General features: G+C 34.4%; 7 protein-coding genes across 7 annotated transcripts; 4 read left to right on the forward strand and 3 right to left on the reverse strand. All coding sequences in view use genetic code 12, as the record gives it.

Annotated features, from left to right (window-relative positions):
* Positions 1–189: 189 nt before the first annotated feature.
* On the reverse strand, positions 190–2937 carry CAALFM_CR01700CA (U6 snRNP complex subunit; the record flags this gene model as incomplete). The annotated part of the gene is made up of 1 exon (XM_713137.2): positions 190–2937. The coding sequence occupies one exon, from the start codon at positions 2935–2937 to the stop codon at positions 190–192; it is 2748 nt and encodes a 915-aa protein (XP_718230.2).
* A 70-nt stretch (positions 2938–3007) lies between these two features.
* Positions 3008–3871, forward strand: CAALFM_CR01710WA (uncharacterized protein; the record flags this gene model as incomplete). Its single annotated transcript, XM_713138.2, has 1 exon — positions 3008–3871. One exon carries the CDS (start codon positions 3008–3010, stop codon positions 3869–3871), a length of 864 nt encoding a protein of 287 aa, XP_718231.1.
* A 225-nt stretch (positions 3872–4096) lies between these two features.
* Positions 4097–7195, forward strand: CAALFM_CR01720WA (uncharacterized protein; the record flags this gene model as incomplete). Its single annotated transcript, XM_713139.2, has 1 exon — positions 4097–7195. The coding sequence occupies one exon, from the start codon at positions 4097–4099 to the stop codon at positions 7193–7195; it is 3099 nt and encodes a 1032-aa protein (XP_718232.2).
* A 629-nt stretch (positions 7196–7824) lies between these two features.
* Positions 7825–8535, forward strand: IFU5 (WW domain-containing protein IFU5; the record flags this gene model as incomplete). Its single annotated transcript, XM_713141.1, has 1 exon — positions 7825–8535. One exon carries the CDS (start codon positions 7825–7827, stop codon positions 8533–8535), a length of 711 nt encoding a protein of 236 aa, XP_718234.1.
* A 282-nt stretch (positions 8536–8817) lies between these two features.
* On the forward strand, positions 8818–9237 carry MCI4 (Mci4p; the record flags this gene model as incomplete). The annotated part of the gene is made up of 1 exon (XM_713143.1): positions 8818–9237. One exon carries the CDS (start codon positions 8818–8820, stop codon positions 9235–9237), a length of 420 nt encoding a protein of 139 aa, XP_718236.1.
* Positions 9238–9592: 355 nt separating this feature from the next.
* On the reverse strand, positions 9593–10225 carry SEC4 (Rab family GTPase; the record flags this gene model as incomplete). Its single annotated transcript, XM_713144.1, has 1 exon — positions 9593–10225. One exon carries the CDS (start codon positions 10223–10225, stop codon positions 9593–9595), a length of 633 nt encoding a protein of 210 aa, XP_718237.1.
* An 807-nt stretch (positions 10226–11032) lies between these two features.
* FRS1 (phenylalanine--tRNA ligase subunit beta) lies at positions 11033–12811 on the reverse strand (the record flags this gene model as incomplete). Its single annotated transcript, XM_713146.2, has 1 exon — positions 11033–12811. One exon carries the CDS (start codon positions 12809–12811, stop codon positions 11033–11035), a length of 1779 nt encoding a protein of 592 aa, XP_718239.2.
* Between the last annotated feature and the right edge of the window lie 176 nt (positions 12812–12987).

Genomic DNA, 12987 nt, shown 5'->3' on the forward strand with positions numbered 1-12987 from the left:
TCTCACTCTCACACAAACTCTCTCGCTCTCTGTATTTTTTTTTATTAAGAGAACTTGATTGTATCACAACAATTTATATTACGTGAGGCACTCCTACTCGCACTAACGAGACAATTAGAATAACTATTACGGGAGGTTTCAAAACTATTTAGGGTCGTTAAGTGACTAATCACTAATTACATCTTTGGTCTATTTTTTAGATTTTTTTCGTCTAACTGTGGTGGGAATCATTGTAAGAGGTGCCGATGAAGTTGTAGTTGTATTTGAAATAGCACTTTTACCCATTGTTATCTCTTCCTTGGTCACTATTTTTGCTTCGCTTTCGCCTAGTTTCACAAAATTATTACTCATACTCGTCTTGCCAGCATCTCCAGGTTTTACAAACTCTACCAAAGCTTGTTTGTCTTCTGGGAACAACAACACTTTAGCAACCTTCCCAAACCTTTCCTCAAAAACTGTCTTCACTTGCTGGAAATTTAATGAAGGGTCCAATCCACAAAGCCCAATTGTTTTCACACCATCAAAATCTTCTGCCGTATAATGAACATGCTGGTGTTTTTTGGAAACAAACAATTTTCGACCCATCCATTTCGAATCATTCAACTTTAACGCATTTTCCACACCTTCTGTAGTCTTGTAAGTAACAATAGCCAAACCACCATTGCTTTTCAATTTCCCATCCTCTTCATATACCGCTTTTGGAAACACAACCTGTTCAATTTCTCCACACAGGGTAAATTTCTTTTCAAAAGCTTCTTTCAGCACGTTAAAGGAAATACTAGTAACTTTCACTTTGCGTGCACTTATTGGTGACGACCTTTCGTGTTTTTCTTCAGGGTTGGAAAACTTAATTTCCCATGAGAATTCACCTCCTAGATTTGGATCGTCGTATTTCTGGCCATGGTACTGATCAATAATCTTTTGAGCATCTTCATTAGAAATCATTTGAACATAACAAAATCTCTTTATTTTTTTCAGGGTTTGATTAGGAAATCTGATTTTAGCTACCGGTCCTATTTTTTCAAACATTTCTTTTACAGTGGCTTGACTGAAAGTAGAAGGGTAATTATTAACAAATAACAAGGCATTCTGTAGTCTGTATACTTCAAGTTTATTTCCATCCAAAGACTTATAATTCTTCGTCAATGCTGAAAAAACCTGTTGCTCATTTTCAAAGTCAAATATTGCATAGCGAATTCCTTCAGCTTCCACGAAAGAGATATCACCAATTTCTCCACAGTCTTTGAAAAAATCTCTGATAGAATGTTCGTCAGTGTCAGCTGCAATATTTTTAACTTTGACAGTGCATGTTTCTCTCGATTTAGTTTCAGTGTCAATATCCTTTGTCGGTTCTCTTTTGTGTTTTTTGGAGGGTTGATTGTTTTCATCCACTGTAATATCTCGAGTTCTTTTCTTGCTCAAAGTTTTTAAAGCAATTTCACATTTTGCAACTGATTCCATATAACTGTTTATGTCTCCGTATAGTTGCTCAAACTCCAACCATTTGTCACATAATTTCTCAGGAAGGTCAAACAGGTCTAGTTTATGGATTGCATTTTTAAAGTATGAACGAATTTGACCAAAGTCTGTTTTATAACTCACAAAATACCTCAAACCAAAAAGCAAAACCTCTGCCTCGTTATTAAATTTCTCCAACATCAAGTCTATTAGGTCTTTGGCCATGTCAGTTGCTCCCATGTGTGTTAGCATATCAACTGCTAGAAATTCAACGGAATGAGAAGGATCGCCAAGTTCTATTACCGATAATGCACGCATAAATATGGAGTTACTGCTCAGCTCCACAATCAGTTTGTTGTTGTCCATACTGTATCTTTTCGATATTTGATAATTAAATTGAATAAAAGCCAAATGCACTGATTTCCATTGTTGATGATCCCACTGCAATAATTTTTTGGTAGATTCTAACCTGGATTCTATACTTTGAAACTCTTCAGTAGCCATCTCATTATCATTCATGGTCAAACAATAACGAATAGACTCCGCATAGACATGGTTAGAATTCGGAAAAGTCCTTAAAAACTTTTGGAAAACAAACTGTAACCATTCAGGTCGCTGATCACTACTGCAACCATAAATAATGTAAATAAGAGCTAACCAAATTTTTATCCAATTCTGTGACCAAGATTCATTTTTCAGTATTGCTCTTTCAAAAATGGCAAGAACAGGATTCAAATCTTTTTTCTTTTGGTGGCTATAAACGCTTTCCATATAATCTATCCATAGTTGAGGGTTATCAGGTGATTGTTTGATAGAAATCTCAAACTGTTCGTAGTAAATCTGTTTCATTTTTGTAGATGAGTAAATCTTGTTAGCGGACTTCATATATTTCATGTACTTGTCGTAATCATCACCGTAGTATTTGCTTATAAATGAAGAGTATTCATTAAAGGATTCTTCAAGCTGGGCATGAGGGATGGCCAATCTGTCAAGGTAATACTGATGTAAATGCATTAAATTGGTATCAGAATTTACTTTCAAGTATTCATCTTGAGCAGCGTCGATCAATTGCTTCCATATTAGATTACCTCTAGAAAAATCATGACAAGAAATGTTAATAGCATCTAGGAGTTTTGCTTCGAAACCTGATTCATCCAAGTCTTTGAATTCTTGAAAATGTTTTAGAAAACTGCTTGTCACATCAGCATTGGTGTAATCTGGGGAAATCAATGAATAAAACTCAAACTCTGAAAACACTCGTTCATGAGTATCTTCCATTAGATGAATTGCCTCTAGCCAATCATTCAATTCTGATTGCTTTAAGCGAAAATATTTTAGTTTCATTTTGTATACTTCATTCAAAATATGACATTTTCTTTGCGGGTTATCAATCTCAGTGACAGATTTAAGCATTCGATCATAATCTTCGAGAATATATCGATTCAACTGGTTTTCCTGTATCAGTTCACTTGATTCCATAATTGATGCTGCTGGTGTAGCTTGATGGAAAGTTTTTAGTGGAAATGGGAAAGACAATAACAAAGACCAAATGGTTTGTAAGAGACATTTATCAAATACACAACATCGCGCATCTTCTGAAAAAAAAATTTGGATTCGTACTCAAACTCATCTCGATCAGTTTATAGATAAAACCATTACAACTAGTCTAAACATTATGAATGCCAGCATATATTTACAATCATTTGGATGGAAAGAAGGAGAGGCATTAAAGAAGGGAGGGTTAAAAAAACCAATTTTAGTAAAGCATAAGAAAGACACCAAAGGATTGGGCCATGATACCAATGATTCAGATATGTGGTGGGAAAAACTATTTGACGGTCAGTTAAAGAACTTGGAAGTCAATAACAATAATAAGAATGGAGGAGTTTCATTCGAAACAAATGAAGAAAAAGTGGTCGATGCATTTCAAAAATCAATATCTCCTTTGTATAAAATGTTTGTGAAAGGTGAAGGGTTAGCAGGCACTGTGGGGAAAACAGACCATACAAAGGAGAGTCATAGAGAAATATCTTCATCCAAAGCATTAGAAGACATGGAAAAACTTACAAATAAAGATACTTTCCTGGAAAACATTAAAGACAATGCTAGTTCCAGCGACGAAAAGGATAGGAATAAGAAGAAGAAATCAGAAAAGAAAACAAAGGACGGGAAGGAAAGTAAGAAAAGTAAACATGGCAAACTGAAAGTGGATTCAAGCAGTAAAATTGATAAAGAGAAGAAGAAATCTAAGAAGAAATCTAAAGACGGTATACTATCAAAGGAGAAGAAGCGACTGAAATCAAGTAAAACGAAGAAAGATAAAGATACGACTTCAAGCAAAGACTCTAAGAAAAAGAAGAGAAAATCTGAAAGTAATGATGAAACAACAAAATCAAAGAAACGAAAGATATAATACAATGATCAATTGTGTATTTGCATTGATTGGTTGTATAGAGAGTAGTATAGTTTGCATAGTGTTTGGGAGGAGGAAAACCTGAGAATTAGCCGAGACCCCCCCCCCCCCCCCCAAAAAAAAATTACAACCATATGTAGACGATAATAAAATAGAATAATTGATATACACATATAAACAGCACTACTTCATAGTCAGGTTTGGTTTATACAACGACATATTCTGATGTACGACCATTTACCAAGAATACTAAAATGGAGTATATGTTTGGCTATCGTTTTTTGGTATATTAACCAGAATAGTATTCTCTTTGTCCTTTCAATTATTTCTGGAATCATTTTACTATGCCTTGTCATGGTATACTATACAACAAAGGTACAAATATCGAGATCTCCTCCCATTCAAAGAAGACATAGACGGTTCAACTTCACACTTTCAAAACATTGGAAACAGGAAATTACTCAACTACAGAATGAACAAATAGAAGTGAAAAGACCAATTTTTCTGGAGTCATTTTTAATTTCTGAATCTTTACAACGGTTTATTGATTTGATTATTCAAGAGTTTATTTCACCCTGGTACACACAAATAACCCAGTCAGCACAGGTACAAACTGATATATCTTTAGAGTTTAAAGAAGTGATTCGAAATTTGCAGAATAGAGCAAAAAGCATTGACTTTGCCCAACTCTTAGTATCCAACATCCTACCGCTACTACAAGAACACTTTGAAGATTATTTGAGAGCAGAAGATATAATCAAAAGCCAAGGGAAATTTTCAAAGTTTGACTCAAATGAGTATCATATTGCAGTTGCATCTCAATTTAGAAGAGGCAAATTACATCCTGCTGTCACAACATCTTTGATTGTGAATGAGGAAACCAATTTTAAAGAAAAACAATATTTGCGAAAGAAAATGAAGAATGTGCTAGAGCTTGCATTGTCAGAAAATGAAAAATTCAATGATGTTGGCATAAGCTTAGTGACAGAGATTCTTGCGTGCACAGTTCTTTGTAATGTCATAAACTTACTCACAGAAAGTGATTTTTACAATTTAATCATTGTGAAGTTAATTGGAGATAATTTAAGACGAAGAGATCAAGTAAAGCAATTGAGGGCAGCATTAGAAGAACATACACAAAAGTGCTCAAAAGAGATTGACGACAATAAAGTACAAGTGCCAGATATGGCATCAGCATTGTTGACACCTGATTCAAATTTACAAAATCAGCTTAAATTGAAAATTAGTGAACGAAAACAACAGAGAGAAAAACAAAAGAGTTTAAATCTCAAAGATATCTTGACAGATAAAAACAATTTCCAAGTGTTTAAAGAGTTTATGGAAAGTGAAGGTCGGTCCAAGTTAGTCGAGTTTTGGAAGGCTGTCGAAATGATCAAGGCGCCATTAGAAGGTGAAGAAAATGATGACGAGACGGATCCTTTGGCATTATCATTGGAATTTGGTAATAATGACGATGTTTATAATATTTATACCAAATTTATCAAAACCAATGAAATACCTCAACCCGATACTCATATTGTGGAAGTTCTATCCAATAGTGGAAACAGTGCCAACGTGAGAACGTACCAAGAAGCACGAACATATTTATTCAAAATGCAACGCGATTGTTTTGATCAGATGCAATCACACGATTTGCCAGTGTTTGTTAATTCTGAAATGTATCTAAGACTAGTGAGTCCAAAAGAATCTTCTGAAGTAAATCCAGACGTCATAAATGCCGTGGAAAATGCTTTTACATTGATTATGAATAAACCAGAGAGTTTAGACACGCGATTTGATGGGAGTGACGAATTCAATTCTGATCAATTATTGACTACATTGCAACTAAAAAGTGATTTATTTGGAGAGTCGTCGACTAATTTGTCGGATGGCAATCACTCTAATAGAAACTCTAGATTGTTTGATGATTTCTTATCCGATGATGACCAATCTGATTCTGACGGAGACTCTTTATACTCGGATAAACACTCCCAATCGATGAATAATAGTAACCTGGAGGTGCAGTTTGCTGCTCCTGGAAATTTGAATTTAGCAGAAGAGATCCCAAAGTTGTCTGATGAAGTTGATAATTTACAGAAACAGATTACTATTTTAGAACCATTATTGCGGAAAGCTGAGTTAACTAATAATTTGTCTGAGTTGAAAGTTTTGCAGAAATCAAAGATTGGTTTGATTAGAGAAATCAATATAAAAGAATTACAGAAACAACAATTCATTGTTCAGGAAAACGATAACAGTTTGTTTGGGAAATCTAGAGTATGCATCCAATCTTATATCAATGATAATGAAAAAAATGGTCGAGAATTTACATTGTACATTATTGAAGTTCAAAAATTTTCTAATGAAAATCCCAACATCGTTAAAGCCGGTTGGGTTGTTGCTAGAAGATTTAGTCAATTTTACGGGCTACACGAATATTTAAAACTGAAATATCATAGAGTAAGTTATCTCAAGTTCCCCAAAAAGTCAATTCTGGTTTTGAAGTTTCAGCAGAAGCAAGTCGCGGAAATTAGAATGAAACAATTGGAAGACTATTTACAAGAGTTGATTAAAATACAAGAAGTATGCTCTGATCGAGCATTCCGATCATTCTTGTCGTCGGAGAATTTCAACTTGAAAAAGAATCAACGTTTTGAAGAAACAAGAGCAAAAAATTACAGTGACACCAATTTTCAATCATTGTTTGGAAGTAAATGGTATCGTGGTATTTCAAATTTTATGACGACGACGAAAAATGATGAAAACCACAAAGATCTGACTTATATTGACACCCATATAATGGAAAACTTACGAGATATGGAAAGTGAATTGAAACAATTCGATGAAGCAGCATCGGCAAGAACTCCGTTTGTTAAACCGATATGTGATCTATTGATATCGGTTTTCAAACTTCATAATTCCAGAAGTTGGTTAAGAGGGAGAGCTTTAGTGGTGATATTACAGCAAATGCTAGGTACTACAGTTGAAAAAAAGGTTTATGATGTTGTTGAGGGAAGACTTAAAACAGAGGAAAATGTGTTGGATTTAATCATGATGCTTACAAATATTTTGTTTCCTAATGGGAAATTTAAAGATCCGCCCGTGATTAGATCTTTATATCAACAATCAAATACAAGACAAGAGGCAAAAGTGTTGTTGGAAATTTTTATATTTGAAACTTGTTCAACGATATTTGGACGACATAATAGCATATTTGCATCTACTGAAATCTTTCTGATGATTCAAAACGAATATTTGAACAGGAACCTAGTGTTTGAGATATTTGATGAGATTTTAGAGCATATGTTTGTAGAAATGAAATAGTGTTATTCAAAATATACGAATCGCTATTTAAATTTCCTAGGTTGCATAGATTTCATTTTCCGAGTAATTTGGTCGTGAAGTCATTCATAAAATTGACCAAGCCTCAACGCACAGCCGACATACTCTTTTTTTCAAACAAGTCGTATAACTTAATGTTAAAACATTAGCCTTCACATATCTTTAATCAATAACAGTATACAATAATTGGAATTTCGATGAAGTCATTCATTTTCCTGTAATATACTGAAACTGCTTATAGTAATGACTTCAAATACACAGGGGTTCCGACAAACAATACATGCCAGTATTATGAGAGCAAAGATCATGCGCGAGATCTTATTATGATTCAGTAATATATATATTTTTTTTTCCTCGTTGTATATATCCGATTTCCGATTTCCCTATCCGCAACAACAACAACGACAACAACATAATCTTTTTTGGGGTGGCTCATATTTGCTAATGTAAGCAGTTTTATCTCATTGTCCACTACAACTTCCACTGCTTTTGACTCCAGCTTTTTTTTTTTCTAACTTCTTCTTTTCCTTTTTGTTTTCTTTTTTGTTTTCAAGATTGTTCATACTATTGAGAGTATACATTTATAATTTATCTAGACATTTAAGCAAAGAATGACCAAAGACGATTCTAAAAACCCACCACAAGTTCCTGATGGATGGGTGGCCAAATTTGACGAAGAGTATTCTACATGGTATTATGTCGACTTGAAGACAAAGAAATCCCAATGGGATGCTCCAGCTGGAACAAGATTTGATAGCAAATCTGCTGGTGACGACGTTCCGCCACCAGCTTATAGTCCCACAGAATTCAAATCAAGGTCTAATGCCCCAAGCGGTAATCAACCACGTCCGGCAGCTTCAAATCCAAATACACAAAGAGATTACCAACAAGGGCCTCCACAAGGTCAATATTACCAACAAGGGCCGCCACAAGGTCAATATTATCAACAAGGCCCCCCACAGGGTCAGTATTACCAGCAAGGTCCACCACAGGGTCAGTATTACCAACAAGGTCCACCACAGGGTCAGTATTACCAACAAGGCCCACCACCAGGACAATATTATCAACAAGGACCACCACAAGGTCAATATTACCAGCAGCAACAACAACAACAACCACAAAAACAAAGTCGATTTGGTGGTGGTGCTGGGAGCATGGCATTAGGTGTTGGTGGTGGTTTGTTAGGAGGTATGCTATTGGGAAATGCTATCAATAGTTGGGAAGATCATGAGAGAATGGAGGGTTACCAAGATGGTTATCAAGATGGTTATGATAATGGTGGTGACTACGATGGTGGTGACTTTGGCGGCGGAGACTTCTAGATAGTTCTCGATGATTAAACGATATTTAGATAAGCTCTATCTCTTCATGGCAGCTAAGTTGTATAGATTTAGTTCTTGTTTGATAAACTAAATAACATATATTTGCATTTTCGCACTACTTTTAATTCTTAACAACTACACTCTCTCTTTCTCACTATTTTTAGTCTGAGGTTGTAAATTTTTCTTCCTTTTTTTTTTCAACCAACCAGATAGTGAGAATTGTTTCTTACATTTTCCAGTATTAACTTCATTAATAACAACATTATCAACCTATTCAACAACATGAGATTCACACCTATTTTAAGACAGATTCCAAAATTGAAATTAAGTGAGGTATTAGTTAAAGCTGGAGATGGAGTACCTACTGGTTTAGCAGGTATTTACAAACACCCAAATCCAAGACCTGCTTTGGTTACTTTATACAATGAAACTTTGAAAACATTAAAAGAAAACTTCCCCGCAGATTCAGTTTATAGACAATCTACAGAAGCTTTAACTCAAAATAGATTGATGATTGTTGAAAGTGAAGAGATAGTCGAGAACATAGAGAACCAAATTGGTGGTGGTTTGATTGAAGAAATCGTTATTCAAGCAGCAGATGAGTTAAGTTTGGCATCACAATTGGGCGGATTAAAAGTTTGGGAAGAGTTAGAAGAGAAGCCATTAGATGACCAATGGGTTTACTTTGGTAAAAAAATTTAAGACTTGTGTATTTATATATCTTGCAACACAACTAATATAGGCATGATCATTTGATTTATCAGTTTACAAAAAAAAACTGAAATGTATCCCAGCTTCTTAGGCAAACCGAAGATTAGACAACAAAATACCCCAGATCTAGAGAATAAGTAAATGTTTCGAAACATTTGTGTACAAACCAAAACAAAAGTAATAGAAAAAGATAATTAAAATAAACTACTAAATTCAAGTGAAACCAAAACTATTCCACATATCATTCCCTATAATAATTTTGCTTCCCATCTCTTATTCTCTTCTTCTTCTTCTTCGTTCATGGTAAAATATAATCTAACAGATAAAGTAAAACAAACAAGCTTCTCTAGCAACAGTTATTCTTTGCTCCAGAATTATTCTGAGAAACATCTATACCACCAGCACCACTGGCACCACCAACACCACCAATATTCTCTTCAACATGCTTCTCTTGGATAATACTAGCCAATTCGTAAAAAATAGAGTCAACGTTTTCATTGCTTTTGGCACTGGCTTCCAAAAATGGAACATTTAATTTAGCAGCTAATTCTTGACCTTGCTCTTTAGAAACTTGTCTGTTTACTTCATCATCACACTTGTTACCTACTAAAAATATCTGTGCATCCTCATTGGCGTGCTGAGTAACTGTTTGAAACCAATTTTCAACATTTTCAAATGATCTTGAATCAGTGACATCATATATTAAGACAATCCCCATGGCACCACGGTAGTAAGCAGTAGTAATGGTTCTGAACCTTTCTTGACCAGCAGTATCCCAAACCTGCAATTTAATTCTTTTCCCTTTGCTTTCAATAGTTCTGATTTTGAAATCAATACCAATGGTGGTTATAAATGAAGGGTTGAATTTATCTTCAACAAAACGCAATAATAAACACGATTTCCCAACACCGGAATCTCCAACCAACAATAACTTCATAATCATGTCATATGCTCTTGATGATGTTCCTTTACCGCTCATGATGAATTGTTAATACTTAGTATGTTTTTCTTGAAATGATTTTGAACAAAAATTAAAAAATAAAACGGGGAGGGAAAAAAAAAATTACAAAAACAATCCAAAATAGTAAACTAAATCTCCAGTTATATCGTGGGTATTGTTTGTAAAATAGTTGTAAAATATTATTATGTTCCAAGATCTATGAATCCAGGACAATATGAATAAATGTATTGGTACTGCTGAATGTCGTTATATTAACTTGTTTGTTGTCAAGTCAGATAAAGATTGTAAGGACAAGAATCAATAATACGCAAATGTATTTTATTTTTTTTTGGTTTAACTTGTTTGGTGTTGTTGTTTTTCTCCTTCAATTTTTTCTTTCTTCTACTCTTTCTGTCTCTCTTTTTTCTCAATTTCCACACACCTAACAGTTCTCTCAATAATATATTTTTCCGATGGATAAAGTTCAGTGCGTGTTTGGCTAAACTTTTTTTTTTGCCATTATCTTTTTAGTGGTGGTGAAATTTGCATGACGAAAAAAAAATTAAACGACAGGAAATAGAGAATAGGAATAGCAAAATCTTAAGCTTTACCAAGTAGTGTTATGGTTGTAAAACTTTGCCACAGAAAATCTTAACTAGCAATCATCAAGTTTATACAATATCCATTACACAGCACTTTATTATTATTCTAATTTTTGTTTTGAAATCAGTTTTGCCTATTACAATGGTCTTGTAGTATATTAATCAAAAATATCTATTTCTTTCTATTTCCGACACTAAATAAAAAAAACAAACTAATCGCTAAACCTTATATTTCTATTTGAAATTACAAAAATACTTCAGCGTTTATTTCAACAGACGATGCTGCATAAGGAATGTCAAAGTTATTCATTACTTCTGGATGCAAAACACCAATGCTTCCAATAGCTTTGGCTTCAGCATTATCGGCATTTCTGAAATAAATCTTGGCTCCTCTTCCTGGGAAGAAAGTTGTGTTTTCTTTGTCCTCTTCTATCCAGTAACCTCTTCTTTGATCTTTAGAAGGATTTTCTAACCAAGGAGTTCTCATGGTTTGCATGATCTTTCCTAATAAACCTTGGACCATTTCGAAACCAGAAGTCTTACCTACGTATAAGGCAGCCCAATTACGTTGGTTAAAAGCACCTCTTTCTAATTCTGGATTCTTCAAAACAATATCACCACATTCAAATACTTTGATTGGTAACGAGTGTTTTCTATTTTCTTTAACGGTTTTTAAAATACCAGGTAACAAAGTAGTTCTAACAACTTGGTATTCAATTGTCTTTGGATTTTCCAATTTAACAGCTTTGGTACCATCATCCTTCTGTTTCAACCAAGCAAAATTCTCATCGTGAGAAGATAAAGTCAAAGGCATGACTTCTAAATAACCAGCTTGAGAACTTGCCAACCTTAAAATATCAGCAACTTTATTTACAGGTAATGGGGCAGCAACTAAACTTTCAGCCTTAGGTTTGGTCTTCTTCAAATTATCGTACCCGTACCCAATAGCGACATCCTCCATAATATCACATTGGTGCAAGATATCAGATCTTGTTATTGGGATTTTCACATCGAGTATGTCTCTCTCTTCAGTAGATGGGGTAGCATCTAATGACATTTTTTTCAACAACTTTGAGATTTCTTCACCTGAGTAATCCAATCCTACACAGGAATTGATGTATGAAATCTCAGCCTTAGCTGTTCTTGGAGTGATATTTGGACATACACGAGTTTCATTATTGTGTTCAGAAATGATTTGAATTGGTTCAATTTCAAAAGGTTCCTTACAATAACGTGAAAACATGGCCACTAATTGGTTTATAACAATTTCAGTTTTGGTTCTATCAGTACCGGTGACATCAATCCAAACATTCTTGGTGTTTAAAGTGATTTTGGAGTGATCACTATTGATGATTGGTGGGAGCGAAGCAACTGTTCTGTTGGCATCAAGCATGACAGGATAAACTGGCGAATCCTTAATAATATGCAAGAACTTACCAATATTCTTATCTTTTTCATAGAACTCCATTAATTCTTCACCATTGATTTCTTTAGTTTGATTTAATGGTTTGAAAACAATATCTTTAGGTGCCAAGGCTTCATAGGTAAATGGTGGTGTCAAAGTATCTAAATCATGAGTACCAATAGCCACTAAAGTTCTGTTACGACATAAATTTGCATGTAATTTATCTTGTAAGGCAATAAAAGAGTCATAGGCTCTTTCATCAAGGTTCACGTTTCTCAAAATCGCACTGGCAGCATATTGACGAATTGGGTAGGTTGATTCTTTAATAGTCAAAGAAATCTCTGGTTTGCTAGGACTCAATTTGTAATTTGGTGCTGATGTGTTACCTAAAAATTCATTTAAAGCTTGAGCAATACCCTCAATACATAACATATCGTATCTGTTGGCAGGAACTTCAATTTTCAATTGTGGTCTTTCGTCTGTGCCTTTGACATCTTCAGTAGTATCCTCATCTAACTCAATACCAAATTGGAAACATAACTCGTCGAATTCTTCTGTAGTATATGATCTACCCAATAACTTGAAAAGGTCTTCTTTGTCTACAGGAATAGTTGGCATTGTAGAAGTGTAAAGTTAGTAGTGGTATATGTAACTCGTATCTCAACTTTGTACTGATGGGAGCATTGAAAAATTTTGACTCAATTTTGAACGAGAAACGCTTACAGAAACACCAAAAAAAAAAAACAGAAAAAAAATTTACCACTCTTGAAACACTATTTACCCGGACAACGTTG

Source organism: Candida albicans, chromosome R, assembly GCF_000182965.3.
Source record: "Candida albicans SC5314 chromosome R, complete sequence".
Taxonomy (NCBI): domain Eukaryota; kingdom Fungi; phylum Ascomycota; class Pichiomycetes; order Serinales; family Debaryomycetaceae; genus Candida; species Candida albicans.